This window comes from Lissotriton vulgaris, chromosome 2_1, assembly GCF_964263255.1.
Source record: "Lissotriton vulgaris chromosome 2_1, aLisVul1.2, whole genome shotgun sequence".
NCBI lineage: Eukaryota > Metazoa > Chordata > Amphibia > Caudata > Salamandridae > Lissotriton > Lissotriton vulgaris.
Window position 1 is genome coordinate 478,457,601 of NC_141687.1, and position 24,682 is coordinate 478,482,282.

At 43.1% G+C, this 24,682-nt stretch overlaps 1 protein-coding gene across 1 annotated transcript in view; it reads right to left on the reverse strand.

Moving 5' to 3' along the window:
- Positions 1 to 24,682, reverse strand: part of TMEFF2 (transmembrane protein with EGF like and two follistatin like domains 2) — an 804,247-nt gene that overhangs the window by 211,276 nt on the left and 568,289 nt on the right. Inside the window, exon 7 of the mRNA XM_086955395.1 lies at positions 11,201 to 11,260. Within this exon, the coding sequence (XP_086811521.1) occupies positions 11,201 to 11,260 (60 nt within the window). The remainder of the gene's footprint in view (positions 1 to 11,200; positions 11,261 to 24,682) is intronic.

Here is a 24,682-nt window from a genome sequence, read left to right on the forward strand (position 1 = left end):
GACACTACAATTGTGTGAGAATGCTTTCCTATGTTACTTGCAAGCTGCTCCAACTTCAACCACTAATTTTAGCTGTCATGCCGAGCTTTGTCTGTCTTTCATAGTGGAAATCAACCCTATCCTGCTTTGGCAAAGGTCCGGGTCTCCGATGAGACCAGTTTTAACCTCAAAATTATTAAGGACCGTGTAAAACTGGATAAGGTCTACCACATTCCGTGGCTCAGTTATAATAAACTTTTTGCAAACGAAATTGGCCACTCTGAATATTATGAAAAACCAGAAAGTATGGTCTTAATCCCTAAAAAGGTACTGAAAGCAGATTGTCTGGCATTTATACAAGATAAGAGATGGTCTAAAGAAAGCGAAAAAACAACTGTAATGGATAACCAGCTGATGCTAAAATGCCCAGGCATTCAGCCATATCTGGTTTATGTCCAGGGTTGCTGTGACCGAATGCTCCTGACCCGCTTGTGTTTAGGCATTCTGCACAGGCGGGTCAGCCATCCAACTAATAATGATTGGTCAAGAGATCTGGCCTTGTGCCCATGTGATGATATACTGCGCCAATCAACACTGCATACAATCCTATTCTGCAAATTTTATTCAGTCCCAAGAAAAGGTTTATAATTCCTATCTTAAAATTTTTAGGCGTAAGACAAGGTCTTGCTGGATATATTAAATTACAAATTTTGGATAATGAAATGATTATGGAACCCATTGCTCTATTTAAAAAACATTTGATCAAGTTTAGGACCTCTATGCGATAGTGATTAATGTTGATGTAGCCAAGATAGCGTCTCCCGCAAATTCTATGTAATACATTCTTTTTTTAAAAAAGATTAAAGTATTATTTTAATATAAAGTTATTTATTTATTATATGTTTGTGGACTATTTTTATTTGAAATCTGGTTGTTTCTTCTTTTTAATTACTGTCATGTAACAAATTGGAATGTGAATATTATCAAGCTGTGCCTTTAGGATTTATTTATAAATCGAATAAAGCTTAATTTGAATTGAATTGAAATACTGAATACGTCCTGTTCCCTTGTGACCTTGAAGACTGTTATTTACCAACAGATTGTATATGACATGGTGTTACTACAACAGCTTGTATGCACACACAAGATAGCAAGTATTTATTTAAGTAAAATATATAATATGGCAATAAGCTATTTAGAAAAATATATGCTTGTTGATACAATAGGTTTCTGTTAGAAATAGGATTTCTGGTTGGCTAGGGCATGCGCCTAAGCCAGGCACAAACCACCACTCTAGTCATAGCAAAGGAGTTACACGCTGAAGATAAACCCTGCTCACCCCCTTGGTAGGTTGGTACGTGCAGTCAGGCTTATCCCAGAGGCAATGTGTAAATCATTTGTGCACACACACACAGCAGCAACACACTAGACACACCACAAAAGAATCTCCACTCAAGGTTACATAAAAAATAGCCTTTTTATTACTCATAAAACACATTAGAACGTAACTGCATATATACACAGTGCCACCTGGCACCTGGTATGACTTTACAGGGATTATATACACAACAGGGCCAATCGGGCCACTGTCATAACCATCATATTGCTGTTAGTGAAAACAACCAGTACTACTGGCAATAGGGCACTCAGAATAAACACATTAGGCATACAGATATTAGGCATACATCCTAATCATCAGGACATCCTAGTAAGAAGCATTAGGTGCAAAATCCCCTCATCAGGGCACCGTAATCACTGTTAAGGTGCACACATCACCTAAGTGTCTTACGCCCCCAAAAACATAGAGGTGAACATCAGGCCATCTGATCTTCTCCTCGTGGCCGTCCTGGGTGTCCCCATAAGCCCCTTGTCTGAAATGAGGGCTTTCCCCGCTTTGTGTCCTTTCTAACACAAGTCCTCCAAACTGGCCCCCTGGCTGCCGAGGCATCACAAACAAGGCCCATAATAAACAGGGGGGGCGGCACCGCTACCAACAGGTAGCGCAATGCCCGCGAGGATGGGAAGACCTCACTTGGTCTCCTCCACGTAGGCAATATCCCCCAGTGGCCGAACTTACCCTCACTCCACCGACTCATGCCCCAAAAAGGTGTTGTGTAGCCTCTCGAGGGCCACCGCCACAGCACTACAGCTTCTCCTTTCACTTAGGGGCTGGGAGCGCTGCTTCCCCTAAGCACAAAGCTTTCACAAGGCTCTCAACGTGATCCCTCTTGAGGGACCCCACCCACAATCAGGCATCCTTCGCCTGACTTCCGGTCTCTTCATGGGCTTCCTCCTGGTTATGGCAACCCGCACACAGTCAGGCCCGACTTTGCCTGACTTCCAGCTGCCGTTTGTGGTTTTGCCTCCCTTCAGAGGTGACTAGCAATGGCACAGCGGTGACGAGGAGAAGAGTCTGTGGGATTGTGTGGCCACAAGCATCCCGTGCTACTTCCATGTTTACATCCCACGACACTGGCGAGCAATGACAGTGTTTTCTGGGCTCCTTCCTTTCAGCAAGCCCCACAATCAGGCTTCTTCAGGCAAAGCTACGCCCACAACCAGGCAACACAGAGGAATCCCCATGCCAGGATTCCTTCTCAGCAGGATTCCAGAAAGGAGCTGGCTTCCATGCACAGCGTTTTTGAGCGCAAAGCCCACAAAACCCTCCTCATGCTTTGGTCAGTGTCAGCCCATACCTGGAGCTCAGACCACATAGGAGAGGATGGCGCTGCCCACTCTGCAGGGCACAAGTTGCTCCTTTCTAGATCAGCCCACTCTTTGAGCAGCAGGGTAAAAGAGCACTCACCACGAACTCGCACAGGGCAGAGCTGGGCCCAGGCAGGCCAGCTCACAGGGCCTTCCAATAGGAGGGAAGTCCTCCGTGGTGGTTCTTCCTGCACCCAGAAGTCCTCTCTTCAGAGCTCAAAGCAGGTACAACCTTTTCATGAAATCACAGCCCCAATACTTATGCCAGTCAGTGTCTTTGTTCTTCCCTCTGGCACAGGCCTAAGCCCAGTCCAAACCAGTTCTGGGGGGCACCTAAGAACATTGTTACAGTGCACAACAACCTCCTTTGTCAGTGTTGGCTCTGGCCCCAGACACACCACACAGGCGCAGAGCCAGCATTGTGTAAGGCAGGTACAGTCCTATTCAGATCCAGGTACTACTTCGCCCACTACTCCAAATACAGCTCTCCCTATTCAGCCTAGTTCTGACTCACTCAGCCCCTCTGGAGGCACTGCACCTCCCCAGGCCATGTCATCCAGAGCCAGACATGCAATACACAAAAGGCAGGCACAAAGACACAGAGCACACAGAAATGCCCACTTCTGAAAGTTGCATTTCTAAAATAGTGATAATAAATCTGCGAACATCATTACACAGCATTTATTACCACTATTCCATACATACCAAACTTGATCACACCTCCCCTCATATCAGGAATTGCCACTGAAACACATATCAGGGAATCCCCAATGCACTCCTATGAGAGGGCAGCCTCACAGTAGTGAGAAACCAAATAGGTTGTTTCTCACCACCAGGACATGCCACACAGTTAAGGCACTTGTCCTACCTTTTACTTACAGTGCACCCTGCCCATAGGGCTAGCTAGGGCCTACCTTAGGGGTGTCTGATATGTAGTAAAAGGGAAGTCACAGATGTGGCACCCATATTATATGCCACGTCACAGCGGCAGAAAACTGTGTGCGCAGGCCCTGCAATGGCAGAGGTTTGAGACAGGTTTGAAAGGCTACTTTGGTGGGTGGCACAAACAGTGCTGGAAGCCCACCAGTGATTCAGAAAAGGGGGTGGTGATGAACAGAGTGTCTGAATTAAGCAGACCACTCTTACCCAGTCCAAAGATCAGGGCTTGATCCATCACCGTTTATTTAGCTCACTGCACCATCCCAGCTCAGAAGCTGGCTACATGCAAATTAGTCTGTTCCTGTCCCAGTGCATGATGGGAACAGGGCAAACCAAACTACCAAGCCAATTCTTATACTGGGAAGGAAACCAGCTTCCGGGGACCGGTTTCTGGTATTTCAGCCGTCGTCGGCCCGGCTTGCTTGAATCCTGATGGTGCAATGAGCAAGGGACTCACATCTGAGTATACCCTTCCACGCTTATGGTGGACAAAATGATTCAGAAAAGGGGGTGGTGATGAACAGAGTGTCTGAATTAAGGAGACCACTCTTACCCAGTCCAAAGATCAGGGCTTGATCCATCAACCTTTTTTTAGCTCACTGCACCATCCCAGCCCAGAACCTGGCTACATGCAAATTAGCCCACCAGTAGCATTTAATTTACTCGCCCTGGGAATATAAGATACCACTTTACAGGGGACAGATAGGTAAATTACATACGCCTGACAGGTATAGACCAATCGTACCACATTTACCTTAGAGAGCACATGCACTTTACCACTGGACAGCAGTGATAAAGTGCCCAGAGTTCTAAAACCACCAACATCAGGTCAGAAAAAAATACCAGGAGGAAGGCAAAATATTCAGGGATGACCCTGAAAAAAGAACCAAGTCTAACAGTTTCTAGTTAATAATATATATTTAATTTCAAACAAAATGGATATTGAAACTTAATTCTACCTCCAACAAACTATTAGTTCTCAAATGTTTGTAATCAATCATCTGCTAAATAGTCTGCAGAAAAGTATTTTGTTTCTATCTCAAACTGTTCAAATCTTACTAAAAATGTTGAAGGCTCTTTGCAAAGCTTGACTGATCACCTTTCTGTTGCTTATGGCTGTATTGTGGTGTAAATTGGTACTAATGCAGTGCAACCAAGGTCCACATAGGGTTAACATGTCAAAATAATACAGTAATAGTATTTCAAAATGTGCTGCATTACACCACATTATTTGACTTTTTTCTGCATTGTTTACTCAAACTTGTCGAATAATTTGGCACTCCACAGCTACATAATTCCAATAACCATGGTAATGATACATGCCCATATGTGCAAGTCACAAAACGCATGTCACTACACACACATATAAACCATGTCACTACATACTCATATGAATCACAATGCAAGTGTGTGCATCAGAGGCCATCTTTTAATTCGTTTTCTTTAATTTTGACTCATGCTGCATGTAAACGTGTTTTTATTGCCAGAAAGTACTGGAACAGCCCATAGCCCATTAGAGCAACAACTATTGGCTTTGTCAATGCCCTTTTCTCTGAAAACAGTGTGACTTCAAGCTAAGTGTGGGCGGCTGCAATTCGGCACCCACCCTCCACAACGCAGAGTTTATATTCTTGAGTTTAAACTGCCATTTTCTGGTCAAGCACCACACTGAAGTGTTTGACCTGTAACATACGTCCCCGGATGTCCTGATTAGAACAGAGACCTGGCTTACGCCAGAATCTGTATCTGAGCCACTGTTGGCCCTCCCTCAGGGTTACCCTATGAAGCAGTATAATATATTTGGTAACAGATAGGGGCATTGCTATAATCCTCAAGGAACACTATCCTTGCAATATCACCAGGAAGACCATTCCGGATTGTGTAAAATCATACTCAATTGCAATTTCATGCTATCCGGTCTGCTAATGTATCGTCCCCCTGGTCTCTCTAAAGCATTTAGGTAAGCTTTGGTGAACCTGGTCGCCACACTGGCTATCAAGTTTGCCAATTGCAATATTGTGGGGGATCTTAGCCTCCACTTAGAAGACCACCATAACAATAAGGTCGCTAATCTCTTGGCAGATCTTGCCGCCTACCAGCAGGTACAATGCGTCCCAAAATATACGCACTTAGCTGGGCACCTTTTCAATCCTGTATTCCCGAATCTATCCTTGGTGAAAATTCAGCACCCTCTTTCTATGGCCTGGTCAGACCACGTCTTAATTTCTATGTCGCTACAAGGTCAAGGTCCACCACAGTGTATTTGATCCCTTTCCATCCTGAAACGCCCATGGCATAAACTAGATGCAGACCACTTCTGTGACCTCCTTCTAACACAGATGCCCCAGTTGCCTCCTAATATAGAGGCAGCGTTTAGCCTTTTGCATGCATGGCTCACACAGGCTCTTGACAGCTGCATTCCCACTAAACTTACCCACAGTAAAAAAACTTCTGACCAGTCCATGGTTTAACAAGTCTGTGACCATTGCTAAAACAAAACTGCAAGGTGTTCGAGCGTGCTTGGAGACGCTACTAAGAGACAAACCTAAAAATGCAATATTGCATGCCCATTAAAGCCTACTACAAGCTAATACAGAAGTCCAGGGCAGATTATTTTGCTCTCAAAATTAAAAGTAGCAGTAACCCTGCGAAAAGCATCTTCTCCCTTCTTAAAGATTTTCGAAACACGGCTGCCAAACCTACCATCACCTCGAATTTTCAGTGCGACGATCTGGCTAACTACTACATTAATAAGGGGGAGAATATTTACAAAAACGTCCCCCATGAGGGGCTGTGCAAGTCGTAAGGCACAAGCATGCTTCACTGGTCCCTCACTACTCTTCTTCCATTTACTGTCTCAGGCGGAGGTAAGCATGCTTAGCTGCAAAATCAAATCAGGCTCTCCAGCTGATCCACTCAAACTTGTGAGCTGATTAACCTGCCATTATCTACAGCGACGGTACCTGCCCCATGGAAGCATGCTAAAGTCATTCCGCTGCTGAAAAAACCCTCTTTGGATATATCTAAGCCAGAAAACTTTCGTCCTGTTTACCTGCTCTCCTTCTTGGCTACAGCTATTGAATCTTGCGTAAACTCCATTCTGAGCAAATACGTGGAGTCCAACAAAATTCTGGACGCTTCCCAGAATGATTTTAGACAGCACCATAGCACTGAATCCACCGTTTTGGCAGTTATGGAACATCTGCTGGACTCCCTTGACGAGGAAAACACCTCAGCCCTGATCCAACTCAACATAAGGGACATGTTAGATAAAGTATTGCATGAGATCCTGCTGCAGCACTTACAGGAGATAGGTATCGGAGGTAATGCTTTGGCCTGGTTCTCGTCATTTCTTGCTGGAAGATCTTTCAGGTTATCACTCCCCCGTACCACTCTCAAGAGTACGCAGTTAATCATGGAGTGCCCGAGTATCGGCACTGAGCCCAACGCTTTTTAATATCTATATACAAGCCCTGGAGGTGATGGCAAGAGACAAAGGGTTGTCTTTAGTACCCTATGCAGATGACACTCAGCTTGTAATCTCCTTCTCTAAGAACTCTAAACATAACCTGGCCAAATTTCACAATGACATGGTGGCTGTTGCAGACTGGATGACGGCTAACTGTCTGCAGCTTAATACCAACAAATTTGAAATTCTTCTTCTAGAAAGAGATACTCAAATTTGAGGTGAGCAGTTGGGGCCCGCCTTGCTTGGGGCTGCTCCACTGCTCAAGAAAATCGTAACATTTCTGGGGTTCTGGGTCGACAGTACTTTGTCTTATGAAGAGCAGGCAAAAGCAGTTGCAGGTGTCTCACCTCCCAAGTAACTCCGATCCTAATTAATTTGCTATCACCGTATGTCCCACACCGTGAGTTGCACTCTGCGGACCTTCACCTGTTGTATATTCCCCGAGTCAGAAGAGCATGAGCTGGAGGGTGCTTGTTCCGTGCGATGGTGTCAGCCCTGTGGTACGGGCTTCCGGTGGCCATAAAGATCATTCAGAACCATTGGGCCTTTAGAAAGACCATGAAGACCTGGCTCTTTCCGGCAAAGTTTACCCAGTCCTATCTCTTCTTCGCAAATATGTTTCTGAAACTAGTGCTGGGACGCCTCGTCTTGCGCTCTACAAATTATGTAACATAGCATAACATTACATGCTTGCTCAAACAGTGCTGTATGAAGCCTAATAAACCAAACACTCCTCGCATTTCACAGCATGCCTAAAACAACCATCTCTCGACAATTTGTTCTTTTCTGATACAGTGCCTTAAATGCAATCTTTACCCCCAGTGCAGCTAGGTCAGTGATTGTGAAGGATAGTGCTATGGTTAAGGCAGCGAGAAGGATTACCGATGTCAGGGTTCTCCAAAGTCGGTCAAGGAGGATCGGATCAATGACAGAATTTGAGCATATACCCATTTAGATAAAAGTAGTTATCTTAAAAATCTGGCACGGATGCGGCCCTCCAGGACCGACTTTGTAGAACCCTGACCTATGTCATAGTAGTTTTAAAGAAACTAGCACATTAACTTTTGGGATACCGAGGAGTGCGGGTGGTAAGCAAATGTACTGAACAATGTATATTTACGTTCATGCATTGTAAAGGATGATAAACGGACTGGCCTTTGTAGTAGTAAGTTAAAAAATAAGTGAATTATTTTTACATTGAAATAGTCTTGGACATTTTTATAACCGAAAAAGTGGCAGAGATGCATTTAAAGTTCCATTCGTCTAAAATATTGCATGTGCCATTGCAATTAAAAATTGTAAATACAACGTTAATTTACAAAAATATTTAATTTCAAGTGATTTCCATTTGTATATTTCAATACAAACACCTACACCCGCTCTACCAATATTTGATCAAATTGGCTATTTTTTCCAATTGAGATGTGTAATGTGCGTCAGGACTAAGACACCTTAAAAGAACTGTGTAGTAAACGCTGCACACAACAAGCCAGTGCAATTAGTCTTTCCCTTAAAGAGCACTTGTCACCAAGTCCACTCATTCAAAAATCTGAAAATCCATACTGTGCTTTTATTTCAAAGGAACGGCAGCTTTTTGGAACAGTCATTATCAAATAACAGAGGAGCCTGGGCATGCTGTGTTGTGAGGTAGCTTATGCGTCAGACTACTAGGGGAGCATTCCATTTTCAGAACTAAACATCTGAACGCACTGCGGTTCTGGGAGAATTCGTGCCTCCCCTACCTCCTTAACCAGCAAAAAACGGAGTGAAAATCGTATTCACGGTTTTGAACACAATGAAAGCACTTTTGTCATCTGAACACAGTGTTTTAATATGGAGGACCCCTGTGCATCTGTTTATGCCTAGCCTACAAGAAAAATATTGTTCCATTAAACTATATTACTGCTTTCCTTGATGCAGGAAGACACTGTGAACTTTCACCCCATTGCAGTCGATCTCAGTAGGTGGCCGTCAACTTCTAGCTGACTCACCTGCACAAGAAAGAGTGATTCCTCTTTGACTCACAGATCATTTCAAGTCAATCAATCAATTCTTTATGCGGCCGGAGACATAAAAGCACGACATGGACATAAAAGGCAAACACTCAAATCAATCGGAAGTTAAGTGCGCATGCGCAGTTCATGGAACATGTATAGCACAGTTTTCTAAAAATTCATGTATTCATTTCTTGACAATAAATTCCAAGCATCCTAGGAGTTACCATTCCAGCAAGGACATAGGCTCCTTAAGTGGGGAATAAAAGTGGCCCAGTGCAATTCAAAGTCCATATATTTCACCAATTATTGGGCTTCATAGCGTTTCCTGATATTAAGAGGCACTCTTATAAAGTTTTACATTGAATAACAAGTATCCGGTGATCCTAAACACTGCAAGAATACAAGCCTATCCTTATAATGTCTCAAATTCATCTTTCGCAGAATGGGGACCAGAACGGAGAACCTCAGGCTTAATACGAAGTGCTAAACAGTATGAAATGACTATTGTTTTGCATAGAAACATTGTCTGTCACATCAGCATGAGTGTAAGTCCTGTTGCCAGGCCCCTGACATGAGAAAGCACATTTAAAATGCAATGCAAAGACCCTGAAAAGTGTAATAAAATGGTGCTGGGTGGATTTCAAAATACATCCTAGGTTATGCTCTATGCTCCTTGTTGTTGACACTAGTTAATATTTTACAATTGATTCGTTTGCCTGGGCCTTCTCTAGGCTTGAGTTCAGAAAATGTTCCAGGTAGCATTCCTTAACCTGTTCTTTGTGTTCTGGCCTGATAATAAGCAGAGTATTATGTAGATCTTGAAAGCCTGTGGTCTTAAAAGATTCCCTCAAATAGGAAAGCCAGGATTTCTGGTATGCCTGTCAAGTGACAAACAGTCAGTAATACAGGTTCTGACAAGGCCAGTCACAGTGGTTCCCGAAACTTGAATCCATTGGAGCAAGCCCAATCAGATCCTCCAGATATGGAATCCCAAGTTCTTATTTTTATGATGTATTGAATATTCTTTAAAGAGATGCATATTGTGGCAGCAATAATAGGTTATTACATAATGTTAGCCCCCATTGTCTTTAATTACGTCAGGATTCTCTGCGCAAGGAAATTGGAGAAATACCATTCTTCAAGAAGTCTGAATTTTGGCTAATTCGAATAGTCCCACTTACCCTTATGTGTGCCTTGACTCACACCTGCTCAGTACCAAGATACTCTTCCAGATGATAGTGCACTCCATTAATCTGCATTACATAACACAACCTCGCCCTAGATAAATGTTATTTACCACATATGTCAAATACCCCACCCTGCTCAGGCACACTTGTAATGCGCACTTTGTAAATCTTTCACTGAGAGTCTGGTACCAGTGTTGACTTTTAACCTCTTTAAACACTAGAGAGAAAAGTTAGATTACTTTGCAAGAGAAGCTGCACTTGTCACCTATTTTCTAATTTCCTTAAAACACTGTAGTCAGGTAACTTGAATGTATCTTAATTCTTTTGTGAGAGTACTGGGTTTGAGATTACTTGTTTAAATGGTGGCCAAGCTCTACTGAGCTCTCACAATAAATTAATTTCAACTACAAGTAATGAAGGGTATTCGATGTTCACAACTTTAGCCTTACCTCAGAGATTGTGTTGTTAAACCCAACCAAAAGAGGCAAAAAAATTAAAGACTCTTGATGGGATATGAGTACACGAGGCTCTCAAAAGTAACAACCTGCTGTACTTGTGCAGATATGTAGCATTTATATGCACTATCACTATTTGAGTGATAAATCATCGTATGATAGTTTAGGGCAAAATAGTCCTCGGTTCGAGTGAAATGTTCAGAAAACACAAATAATGCAACTACTGATACACAAATAGTTTCTGTGCGATATACCAACTAATATTTGAGGTTGAATTACTAACAGCCGTCCTGTGATTGTTTGAGATTAGAAAAAACACACCGGAACACGTGATTTGTCTGACCTTTTATGTTCAATGTCCCCTCACATAAACTGAAAGTGAGAATTTGCTTTTGTGCTTCCTTTCCTTACAGCTACTTGCCTTGCTGAAATATGCAAACAGTTTCTTGAAGGTTCGAAAATGCATACCTGCATAATCTGTTCTTGCATAATGCCCATCTTCAGATCTTGTAGTTGTAGTTGTATTTTCTAATAAGGAAGATAAATAGATTAGTTGTTAATTTTGTACTTTAAACGTGGAATGATGTGAAATCGATAAGATGTTAATCTTTACTTTAAACCTGAAATGATGTGATAGATACATAATGAAATAGAAACAGAAGTGTATTACATGTGTATTACATTAAAGAAAAACAGCAACGGTTAGTGGAGATGTAGTCTTTTACTTTAAACCCCTAACTTTTATGACCAAGGGTAATTCCTTATATTTACTACCATTAGACATTAAGTCCCTCATTTGCCTGTGCAGAATCTCACCAATTTGTTCACAGTTGTTCATAGGGTTCTCGAGTCAAGAAAAGATCTCACCACCTGGACTGCCATGTAATTCTTGTTGACCTTTCTCCTGTTGTGTCTATGCCTCAACCCTCCAGAGCAATTCCGTGTTTGCTTCTATTCTTCTTTGCCTTCCTCCTTTTTCTCTACTTGTTGCTATCTCTGTTTTTCTTATATGTGGCCACTCCAATGAATCCTCACCTGGGTTTGATTTCCCCTCCACATTCCACCTCTCTTAGTTTATTATAAGGGGCATGCTACTTTGGACCTGGGATTTCCTGTTCGCACATTTGTATGCTGACTACATACTACTCTACCTGTGATCTGTCAGCCAGTAACTTCTGGCCTGGGTCTAAAGGTCTTCCTAAACACGTACTTCTGAGTCGGGTTGATGGGGAGTTCACAACGGGCGAATTCATCAATAAAGATGTGATTTTGTTTTATACATGAATGTATTGTTATTCATATTGACATTGACTTTCTCAATATTAACATGTGACTCCAACCCATACGCCAGTGCCAGGCGTAAATGTGGCACCCTCTTTAGAACACTAATGAACAAGTGGAAGACAGGTGTACTGTGTGTTCTATTGAGACCTATGAGGAGACCTGAAAGGCTGGACCTGCTACAACTTGTACGCAACACAAAGAATAAGACTCCAGGGGACCTACTTTTAAGCTACATGGACACAAACTGATAGAAGCCCTTTTTCCTGAAGAGCCCAGCTGACCAATTCCAACTAAAACTGTCCTGGATCCTGAGCTCCTAGCACTCTTGTTTGAGTCATAGTGTACTCTGCCTAATATCCTGAAAAATCTAGAACTTAGAAACATTTTGGCTCCAAAAACATCTAAGGTCTGGAACAACCCTGTCAAGTCAATCTGATGATGGTGAGTTGCTGGTGGGCAAAAGATTCAGGATGCTCCCACTTGGAGTTCATCCACAGCCTCATATCCATTTCAGCGGGATGCTGCGGAGAGGTTATCTAGCCTCATGGAGCCCTGTTTGCTTCCGCCAGCCTCACCTCACTGGAGGAAGCCAAGCCCCGAAAAAGTGACCAAGTCCGAAGATAGAAATCTAAACTGGGCAAAGGCACCAAAAGTATCCGTTGAGTGAGGGTCCTTCCATGGGCACGGATTTTGAATTTCTCCCACTCTGTGCTTTCCTGTTAAAACTCAAAGGCCCCCATCCTGTGGCTATCGGACTTTATGAAGCCCTTTTCATCCACATCTTCTTGACTTACACATTTTCTGACTTCCACTTCAGAGGCAAAGTGAGAAGGTAAAACTTCTGAACAGGATGAACTTGGTTTCTATATGTGACACACACTCCATGTTGGTCAAAATTAAATCACACTTGGATCCCAGTCTAGCGTAACCAGATGACTGTGGTTGGCATTTGAGGCTTTATGCTCTATTTTTAGAATTGACCACTCCAGTTTCACTTAGTGCATTTTTGTTATTTGTTATCATTTCTTCATTAAAGTATATCAGGCTTGGGTCCCTACCCTACTCTTCTACAGGAGAACCAGGGATTTACACTTTGACGGTTTAGTTTCATTTTTCATTTTAGTTCTTATGCACAGAATCACTGTTTTTAGCATAAGACTACATTTACAGCAAACAACTATGACCTAATCTTAGTTTTGCCCAATTGGGCTTGATGTGTGCAAAGACAAAGGGGGATAGCCTGTACTCTGAACCATCAATAATATGAACACAAACAGTTCTGACATTGGGTTCTGAAAGCCCACTGGGGTGATAGGTGTAGTACCTTTATTTGCAGATAGGCTGTTCACAGTAGAGGTTGCAGGCACATTCCCCCCCCCTAGCTTTCCCTACCATGTTTCCACACGGGCAAAATTGGAACTTTGGGTGTTTCATTATATTCATTATGGATGTACCTTAACATGACTTTCCAATGTAAGGATTATTTATGTTTATGGTGATTATAACTTGATGACAGTGTTGTATGCATATTTTTACTTTATAACCTATATTACAGAGCTGTTCCTTACATCTACATGCATGCATTGGGTGACATCTAACATCAGGTCTGTAGCAGTTGTTTACATTTATTTCTTGCATATGGATACGTTTCTCTTCATTAGGAATTAATTTCTTGGACTTACCACGTCTACACATTGAGATATTATACGATGGCCAACGGAATTCCTCTGGATTAGGTATCATTTATGCCTATAGGCCGGCAAATAGCCCATGCTTGTATGTACTTATAGTGGTGTAATGTTTTACAAACTTGATGTGTGAATACGGCCAGGATGGCTGAAACACATTGCATCTTGCTGGTTGCACCTTGAATAAACACCCTTGAAGCACAGACCTGAGTGTGTGTGTATATATATATATATATATATATATATATATATATATATATATATATATATATATATATATATATATATTCACTGAAAAAAACACAGGTTTCAGGGACGTTATAGTTAGTTGGATATTTTACTCATACAAAACCAGAGAAATTCGGCCGTTATAGTTAGTTGAGCAAACGATAACTCACGCCCCCGCAATGCACTGCTGATGATGTCACATTCATGACATGGTCAGTGACATCACTGATGACATCTTAAATGACATCCACTTGATAATCTGATGTACCTCCTCACAGCCTAATATAACCTTTGATACACCCACTCTAAAATATAGACTGCCATTTTTAAAACCATAAACACTACCACTTACTACATACCCACTCACTGATTCCTAGGTCGACACACACATCCACTCATTCACCCATACAGTCACTCATAGATGTAGTCACTCATCAATACAGCACTATCAAATGCACTCATGCACCCATACAGACACTCACACACCGCAACTCATCCATAGAGTTACTCGCACACCTAGTCAATCATGCAAAGAAGCAATCAAATACCCATTTACTCACCTATACAGTTATACACACACCACCTCACTTATACATCCAGATACTAACACATACTTACTCTCTTATAAAATCACTGATACAAGCACACACTCATCCATACAGCCACTCTCATAATCACTCACTCTCATATATAGTGTTTTATATACTCTAACACTCACATTTAATTCCTTTCACATACGTAGTTACTCACACATGTACCACTGAGCCATCCATTCACTCACCAACACACCCATACACACACTCATCCACCCATATAGCCCGTCACAGATGCAGTCTTGAACCCATACACCCAGTGAATTACCCATTCACACATCTATGCACAGATTCACACACCCCCACCCACCCACAAAGCCACACAGGCACCCATACAGATACTCAGAAAACAAATCAATAACCCATATAGACACTCAAGTAGCTACACACCAACCCATGCAGCTGCTTACACACCGACTGACAGACTAATACAGACATTTACACAGTTAACTCACTAACCCATGTATTCAGTAAGACACATTTAATCACTCACTTATACAGACAGTCACGCACCTACTAAATCATCTATTCAGGCACTCATACACCCACTCATACTTCAATACACCTCGGCATACATAAATATATAAGACATATTTAAACTTAACAGAAACACACAGTCACTGGATGATGTCATCATTGATGTCATTTGAGATGTCATCAGTGATGGCATCAGTGAAGTCACTGACCATGTCATGAATTATGTAATATGTAACATCATCAGCAGTTCGTTGCGGGGGTACGAGTTATAGTTAGCTCAATTAACTATAACGGCCGAATTTCTCTGGTTTTGTACGAGTGAAATGTCCGACTAACTATAATGCCCCTGAAACCTGTGTTTTTTCAGTGAATTTCTAAGGTTTTTTAAATGCTAATTTCTAACTATAATGTCCCTGAAACCTGTGTTTTTTTCAGTGAATTTCTAAGGTTTTTCAATGCTAATTTCTAACTATAACGTCCCTGAAACCTATGTTTTTTTAGTGAGTTTCACAGGTTTTTTCAAATGCTAATATCTAACTATGCCTACAGAGGAAGGACATGTGCAGAAAGAGGTAGAAAAGCACAGAAGGAAGCAATAGATATGCAGAAAGAACCAACAGAGGGGCATAAAGAGGCCTTGTTGCAAAGTCATCCTGTGCCCCTGACTTTTTGCTGACGGGTAATGGTGGTAACTGACTCTGACTAACCAGGGCCAGAGACAGTGCTATGCTGAAAGACACTTGAAATTCAGTGAAAACACCTATATACACTAGGGTACACTATGGCTTGGGGTACCGCTGTGATTGGCATGACCTCCCTTGTAAGGCCCTAGTACATAATAGGGCAGGTGTATTAAAACTACCTTTAAGTCAGAGGTGCAGAAAGAGGCAAGGGAGGTGCAAAAAAAGGGAACAGGGGTGCAGAAAGAGGCACAAGGGGTGCAGAAAGAGCTAAGAGGGATATAGAAATATGCAAGAGAGGTACAGAAAGAAGCAATAGCAGTGCAGAAAGAAGCAGGAAAAGTGCAGAAAGAAGCAAGAGATGTGGAGAAATAGTGAAAGGGGTGCAGAAAGAGGCTAGAGGGACACGGAAAGAAACAAAAGAAGTGAAGAAAGAAGGAACAGTAGTATAGAAAGAGGCAAGAGGGGTGCAAAAAGAAGCAAGTGAGATGCAGAAAGAGGCAACAGAAGTGCAGAAAGAAGCAAACGAAGTACAAAAAGAAGCAACAGGGGAGCTGAAAGAGGTAAGAGGGGTACAGAAACAGGTGCAGAAAGAAGGAAGAACCGTAAATAAGAGGCAAGAGAATTGCTGAAAGAAGCAACAGAGGTATAGAAAGAAGAAATAGAAGTGCAGAAAGAGGCAAGTGAGTTACAAAAAGAAGCAAGAGCAGTGCATAAAGAACCAACAGAGGTGCAAAAAGAGGCAAGAGAGGTGCCAAAAGAGGCAAGAGGGGTGCAGAAAAAGGTAGGAGAGGTGCACAAAGAGGCAAGAGGCTATAGAAAGAGGCAGGAAGGGTGCAGAAGTAAGGAAGAGAAGTGCAGAAAGACATGCGAGGTACAGAAAGAAACAAAAAAGTAGAGAAAGAAGGAACAGAGGTGCAGAAAAGGCAAGAGGGGTGCAGAAAGAGGGGTATGAAAGAGGCACAATGGGTGCAGAAAGAAGCAAAAGAGGTGCTTAAGGAAGCAACAGAGGTGCAGAATGAGGGAAGAGGAGTACAGCAAGAGGCACAAGATTTGCAGAAGGAATGGACTGAGGTGCAGAAAGAAGGAAGAGAAGTGCAGAAACAAGCAACAGATTTTCAGAAGGCGGGATGAGGCGTAGAAAAAGAGACAAGAGAAGTGCGAAATGAAGCAACTGAGATGCAAAAAGGGGGAGCAAGGGTGGAGAAAGTGGCAAGAGGGGTGCAGTAAGAGGCAAGAGGGGTGCAGAAAAAGGGAAGAGGGGTGCAGAAAGAAGCAGAAGTGGTGCAGAAAAAAAGCAAGAGGTGCAGAAAGAAGCAAGAGTAGTGCAGAAAAAAAATACACATGCACACACACTCCTACATAATGTTGGAAATGCAGACAGCACAAATCGGAAAATTGGAAACAATGAGCAGAAAATTCCTCTCGATATTTCTGACTTTCTATAGAAGGTTCTTGCATGAATTAAAAAAAAAATCTGATTTACATGGAGAAACTTTAGCCACATTAAATTCAAAAACACTCAACACTGCAGAAAGACAGCACAGCTCTTTACAATACTGCTGCGGTGTATATCTTGTGCGGACCTGTAGCTCTGAGATGTGCAGCACCTATGAATCTGTCATCTGTACCTCTGAGGTGTATATCTTGTGAGGGCCTGTATCCCAGAGATGTACAGCACATGTACATATGTTATCCGTACCTCGGAGGTGTAGATCTTGTGAGGGCCTGTAACTCTGAGACGGACTGCACCCGTGTATCTGTAATATGTACCTCTAAGGTGTTGATATTGTATGGAGCTGTAACTCTGAGCTGTGCAGCATATGTGCATCTATACCTCTGAGGTGTGTAGATCTTGTGTGGATCTCTACCTCCAAAATGCATGGCACCTGCTCTTCTGTACCTCTGAGGTGTGTAGAAATTGTGTGGAACTGTAGCTCTAAGATTTACCTTAAGTGTGCATCTGTACCTCTGATGTGTGTAGATCTTGTGCAGATCTGCACCTCGGAGATGCACGGCACCAGTGTGACTGTACCTTTCAGGTGTAGGTCTTGTGTAGACATGTAGGACCGAGATGTACAGTGCGTGCCCATCTGTAACTCTGAGGTGTGAACATCTAGTGAAGATCTGTACCTCCGAGATGTACAATGTGTGCGAATCTGTACCTGTGAGGTGTGTAGATCTTGTGCAGATCTGTACCTCTGAGATGCATGGCACCTGCACATCTGTGCCTCTGAGGTGTGTTGATCTTGTGTAGATACGTAGGTCTGGGGTGTACAGTGTGTGGGCATCAATACCTCTGAAGTGTGTAGATCTTGTGCAAATCTGTACGTCCGAGATGCATGACACCTGTGCATCTGTACCTCTCAGGTGTCTAGATCGTGTGCGGGCATGTATCTCCAAAATGCACAGCACCTCTGCATTTCTACCTCTTAGGTGTGGATATTGTGCAGACCTGCAGCTAAAAATGTACAGTGCGTGTGTATCTGTACCTCTGAGGTGTGTAGATCTTGTGTGGACTTGTAGTTCCAAGAAGCATGGCACCTGTGCATATGTACCTCTCAGGTGTAGATCTTGTGTAGACCCGTAGCTCCGGGATGTACAGAGCATGGGCACCTGTTCCTCTGAGATGTTGATCTTGTGTGCACCTGGGGCTGTATCATGATCCCATTCTTTGTGCTGTTGATATAGGAGAGGTCTGCACTTTTCCATCTTCAGATGATCTATTCATATCTAAAAATCTTCAAGTTGGTGCATATGCTTTCTGACAACAGAGCTCAAAAATATGAAGAGGGAATTTCTGCCCAGGCTCCTAATGCAATAAATAATTTACGAGATTTACAGGTAATGTATGCACTGATGATGGTACAAGGAAATGCGCAGACCCTTTCCAAAATGGCGCAGCCCAGAGAACTGGATCATGATCCATGCAGTGTAGTTCTGATATTCGGAGTATGTGGACAATGAAAACTCCCGCATGTAAAAGGGTAGCTCCCAGGGGTGAACAAGTTAGAAGCTGAAAAAATTAGTTTATGCTCAATGTTTCCAACTTGCGCTATTTGCATTCATGCATTAGCTCAGAATTTCTAAGTTATAGGTGAGAACTTTAGACATCTGAAAAACAAAGAAGGTGCAGAGCTCTTCACTGAGCAAGTAAATGTCTGCATAATAAGGCCCCCAGCTAGCGAAGCTGCATGCACTTGCTTCTCATGACATTGCTTCACGCCTGTAACTCCAGGGTGCAGCACATGTGCCACTAGTAACTCCTGGGGTGTAGACTGTGTGTCTCTCGTACCTCTGACATTCAGAACATGTGAGCTCTGCTAACTCTAAGATGCAGAGCATGTGCCCCCGTAATTCAACGGTGCACAGCGTGTGCACTTGTAACTCTGAGGTGCTCAGCGTGTGTGCACCTGTATTCCGAGGTGCACAGCGTGTGTGCACTTGTAACTCTTGGGTGCAGAGAATGAACAGCTGTAACTCTGAGGTGCACCGCATGTGCACAGTGCAGAGATCGTGTGCCCTTGTTACTCTGGGGTGTAGAATGCATGTGTTCTCGTTACTCCGGGGTGTTCAGCGAGTGCGCTTGTAACTCCCTGGTGGAGAGCGGGTATGCACCTGTAACTCTGATGTTCAGAGTGTGTGTGCACTTGTAACTCTGAGGTGCACAGCATGTGCGCAGTGTAGAGATTGTGTGCCCTTGTTACTTGGGGTACAGAAGGCGGGTGCACTCATTACTCCGGGGTGCACAGCGAGTGCGCTTGTAACTCCCGAGTGGAGAGCGGGTATGCGCCTGTAACTCTGAGGTTTAGAGCGTGTGTGCACTTGTAACTCTGAGGTGCACAGCATGTGCGCAGTGTAGAGATTGTGTGCCCTTGTTACTTGGGGTACAGAAGGCGGGTGCACTCATTACTCCGGGGTGCACAGCGAGTGCGCTTGTAACTCCCGGGTGGAGAGCGGGTATGCGCCTGTAACTCTGAGGTTCAGAGCGTGTGTGCACTTGTAACTCTGAGGTGCACAGCATGTGCGCAGTGCAGAGATTGTGTGCCCTTGTTACTCGGGGGTACAGAAGGCGGGTGCACTCATTACTCCGGGGTGCACAGCGAGTGCGCTTGTAACTCCCGGGTGGAGTGCGGGTATGCGCCTGTAACTCTGAGGTTCAGAGCGTGTGTGCACTTGTAACTCTCACATGCACAGCATGTGCACAGTGCAAATATCGGGTGCTCTTGTTACTCTGGGGTGCAGAACAGTTACTACAGTGAGAAGGACTAATGTGCCCACACTCAATACACTAAGCGCTATACCAAGTGCTAATTTGTTAATATTTTGAATGTACTTTCAATTAACAAATGATGGAAGGTGACAATATGTAAAAGAAGAAGAAAGGTAGACAAAAGTAACAACAAAACTAATAAAGAAATATAAAGAGAGAGGGAAGAAAGTAAGCCAGACAGAAACAAATAACATAGGAGAAAACACGAGAGCGACAAAAAAACTAAGCATGCAAATACAAAGAGGCAGGTTCCGAGTAAGAGATGTAGAGAAAGAGAGAGTAGAACCTGTATGAGAGACAGAAAGGTGTTAAAGAAAGAAGAGAAGAAGAAAGGAAGATGATTAAAAAGAAAGAAAAGAACTAAGGTAAGAAAAAAGACAATAAAGATAGGCAATAAGAAGGAAACACGTAAAGACACAGAGAGAAATACACAACCAGGAAACTACAAAATACAAACAGAAGAAAGAAAGGAGAGTCAGAAAATAACAAGAAATCTAAAAAAAAAAACAGAAAGAAAGAGAAAATGAGCAGGAGGATAAATCAATGTACGATGGTAATGGAGGCGTTGGTAGTTTTTATTTTTGCACAAATGAGAAGCAAACATCTGCCTTTAGTTTGTGTAATTTATTTTAATTCAATAGGTCCTACCAATATTTTTCACTACCACTGCGCCATTGGGTTTGAAATGGCTGTCCACTTTGTTTGAAAAGTTTCAACTGGTTTCTAGTGCGAGTTTGGATTCAGCCTCCTGTTGGAAGAACGACTTCACAAGTCATGCGCTGCTGTCAAAGCCACGATGCTCAGGGAATCGGGCAGAAACATATTTAATATTGCACTTAATCTCCCCTTCCACCGTTCAGAGCGCCCCCTTGTGTTACTTTGTATTTCTCAGACTGTAGAAAGGGGAGCGCGGCAGCCTGTATGCTGCTCTTCATTATGTGCCGAGCCGTCGCTAGGGATGAAGTGAGGCCTTTTTCTTCGGAATTTAGGGCATTTCTAAAGCCACCGGTAAAGGCTCTATTTGTGTGTCCTGCATGGGGTCTCTCCAATCCCTCTGTCAGTGCATGCGTCCGGTATTGAGCAATGACTTTCTCCAAGCCCTCAGGTGAGAGACATGCAGTGAAACGCGCTCCAAATCCACACAGGGCGCCCCGCTGCCAATGGAGCCAAAGCCTGTTTCATCCTTTGCAGCCAGCTGCCCGCCCCACGCTCCCTGCTGCCCTCTGCCATCTTCTATAATAAAAAAAGGCCTGGGGAGGTGGTCCCCGTGGGCCCCCACTACATAAATATGAATTGCCCCGGGACCCGGCCCACCTAGGGGCTTGAAACAAACAAAGCACGTTTTTTTACTAGGTTTTTTGATTTGCCAATATCTTTGGTGCCGCTTGACGAATCTTCGCAAAATCTTCAAAATTAATGGTTCACTCTGGTCAGCTCCTGTTTTGAAAGTTTCAGGGTGATTCGTCGAGTGAGGGCTGAGAAAAAAGGGGGGTCCCAAAACACGTTTTCTCCATGTTGATTTCCATAGGAACCTTTGTCACGGCTACAGCCCGAACTGCTGAACGGTATTACAGCAAATCTGGCAGAGAGGTAGCTATTGGTCCAGAGTGCACTCTTTGCTTTAAATGGTGCAAATCCGGACAATAGTTACTGAGAAATTTAAAAATAAAGAAATATCAATATCTAGTGACCTAGGAGGATCTGCGAACCCTCCCAGTCAAGAGCTTCATTTTGATTGGTTGTCAACACTCAAAACCAAAGTGTTTGCAGCCATCTTGTGACTCGGTAACACTGAGTCACAACAAAAAAGGGAAGAAACTGGTATCTCAATTAACTATAATGGACGAATTTCTCTGGTTTTGTATGAGTGAAATGTCAAACTAACTATAACGTCCCTGAAACCTGTGTTTTTTCAGTGAATATATATATAAAACCTACTGGTGGTCACCAGTAGGTACTTATAGTTGGGACGATTGCACTATGTTTCCAAGGAAAATCATTTTTTGACTTGCCTAAATCTTTGGCACCATTTGATGAAATTTCACAAAATTTCACAAAAAAGTGTGCCAGTTATTTTTGTGGATGGAACACCAAAACTGGCATAAAGGTAGCTCTTGGTCCAGGATTTCTTTTTATTATTATTTGGTGTCATTTTGTTTAGTATATTTGAAGATAATAACTGAATCCCATAGTTGTATGTCTAGGGGCAAGGATCCTCCATGGTTCCTCCTCGGATCGTCCTTGGATTTGCGTATTCATGAGCCAACAGCAATGCTGTGATTGGATGGCTAGAACCTTTGAGGTAAGATGCGGCTGCCATTTTGTTCATCTGGACTCGGTTCCCAGCTGGGAAAAAAAAAGTTAAAATGTGATAGAAGAGGGTAGGATAGAGGTAACAACACCCATTGGGACTAATTGAGGGGTCTTTGAGGAACCCCTCATGGGCAAAAAACTATCCAAAAACCTTTTATTTATCACTTGAAGATCTGCAGCTCCACCCCAGATGCTCCTCATTTCAGTTGGATTTAGGTGGATCTGCGGATCCAGACCCCATTAAAAAATATCCACTCACACACAGATCCTCACACTTACTCCCTCACACACCCACTTACACACCTACACAACCACTGAAACGCCCACTCAGAGACCTTCAAAACCACACACAACCACACAGCTTTTACACACTCACTCAAAAACCCACTTACACACCCACACAACCACTTACACACCTACTCACACAATCACACCCACTCCCAGACCCACACAGCCAGTCACACATGTACTCACACACCAACCACACTCACACATCTGCTTACACACCCATACAACCACTCACACACCCCTTACACACTTAGGATTCAATGACGTTATAGTTAGGAAATAGAATTAAAAAATGATAAATATTCACTGAAAAAAACAAAGGTTAAAGGGACAGTTAGGACACAAAATTAAAATTACTCTAGAAATTCATTGAAAAAAAACAAAGATACCATAGATGTTATAGTTAGGTTTCCAGAGTCCCAAGAAAAATATAAAAATTAAAGACAAGTGGGCCGAGTAAGAATACCCTGACCCCTAGGCATTGTGCTGGGGTCCCCAGGGACCCGGTCAGGGCCCACATTTTTTAAAACATTTTTGCGACATGAATTGTGACTGGCAATTTTTTTTATAAAACTGCCATGCAGTCTCCCATGCTTGTGTACAGTATAGACCCTGGGTGGGGCAAGTCCCAGGGGCATGTATGCATGGAAAAAATGTAGGCAGGTGCAAGGGAGCTGGGTGTTCTTGACAATATGGAATGATCAGGTTTGAGGTACTATTACTGGATGATCCTTATTAAGATGGAAAGGGCCACCACTGAGTTTTGCTTACAAGATTGTGGGCAGGCTGGATCTTTCTTTGGGACTGCCCTATGATAAGGTATGATAAGGGACTTCTGGTCTAGCATTGTGGAATGTCTGGTGAGAGCGGGGAGAGGGGGAATAATGCTCTCTCCCAAACAATGAGTTCTTAATATATGGGGAGGAGTGAGAGTCTGCAAGGAAACAGGCGCATGAATGACACTGGGCTTGATTGTAGTGAAGAGGAATGTGGCGAAAGCTTGGTGTGCCAGACAAATCCTGGACCTCAAGGCATGCAAACGAGTTATGGATTGATGCATGTTAGCCGGAAAAGTGGCATATGATGGCAGGGGATGCCCCATGAAATTGGAGAAAATATGGAGTGGTTGGAACTCATATAGGGGACTGATCAAAAGAGACTCCGAGCTTACTAGTGCGAGTGCGGCAAGTCATCAGAGGGCTGACATGCGACAAGGGGAGGTTGAGGGCTACATTCTTGCGTGTATCCTGATGTTTAAGACAGTGCTATTACAAACTGATGTTGGAGTTATAAAACAAAATCAATAAAAATATTTGTTGAAAAAAATGGAAGGTTTGGGGCTGGCAACATTTTAATGTTCACAGTTAAACAAAGGAGAGAGTAAGGGAATTAATTCACAAAAGTGAACGGAGAGTACTCCTGGTCCCCTGGGTATCAATAACAAAACAAGAAAGGAGTACCATCAGAGATAGCTTAGATAAAGCGGTCTGAATGGAATGAATGAAAAAAAGAAGAGAGTCCTTCCTTTTTAAGAAACCCCTCACTCACCGACCTAGTCGGTGACATGCTTCATCATCGGGGTCCACCCTGACAGCCGAGTGCCATCAGGGTGTGCTGCGACACCTGGACTACAGTGGAGCGGGTATTTTGTGTGTGAAGTGAAAAAAAAAGTGTTAAAAATTGTCCTGGTATACTTGTGTGAAAAGTTTATTCTCAAGGAACTGGACAATATTAAAATTAAGTGTGTGGATACGTTTAGGTGTTATGACCGTATGTATCACTTATGTGTGAGGTCTACATGTTTCAACCCGTAAGTTGGAAGGTACCGGGTTTTCGTCAGGACCAAAAGGAAAATGGATGGTCAGGACACACTAACGCCCTGCCGGTCCCTAGATTCCTGTGCACAACTGACAAATAGTCAGAGTGAAAAAAGCTCAGAAACAACAATGGTTGAGCTAAAAGGTAAAAAAGACTCCTATTTAGAGTCTTTTAGGCTTCACGGGGTGGAGGGAAGGTAAAAACCCAAGCTGCCATATTAGTTCTGTTGGGTAACGGGATCTAAGTACCTACTCGCCTCTCCGTGCCTCCCCGTAGGGGGGAGAGGACAGAGATGACTATTTGTCAGT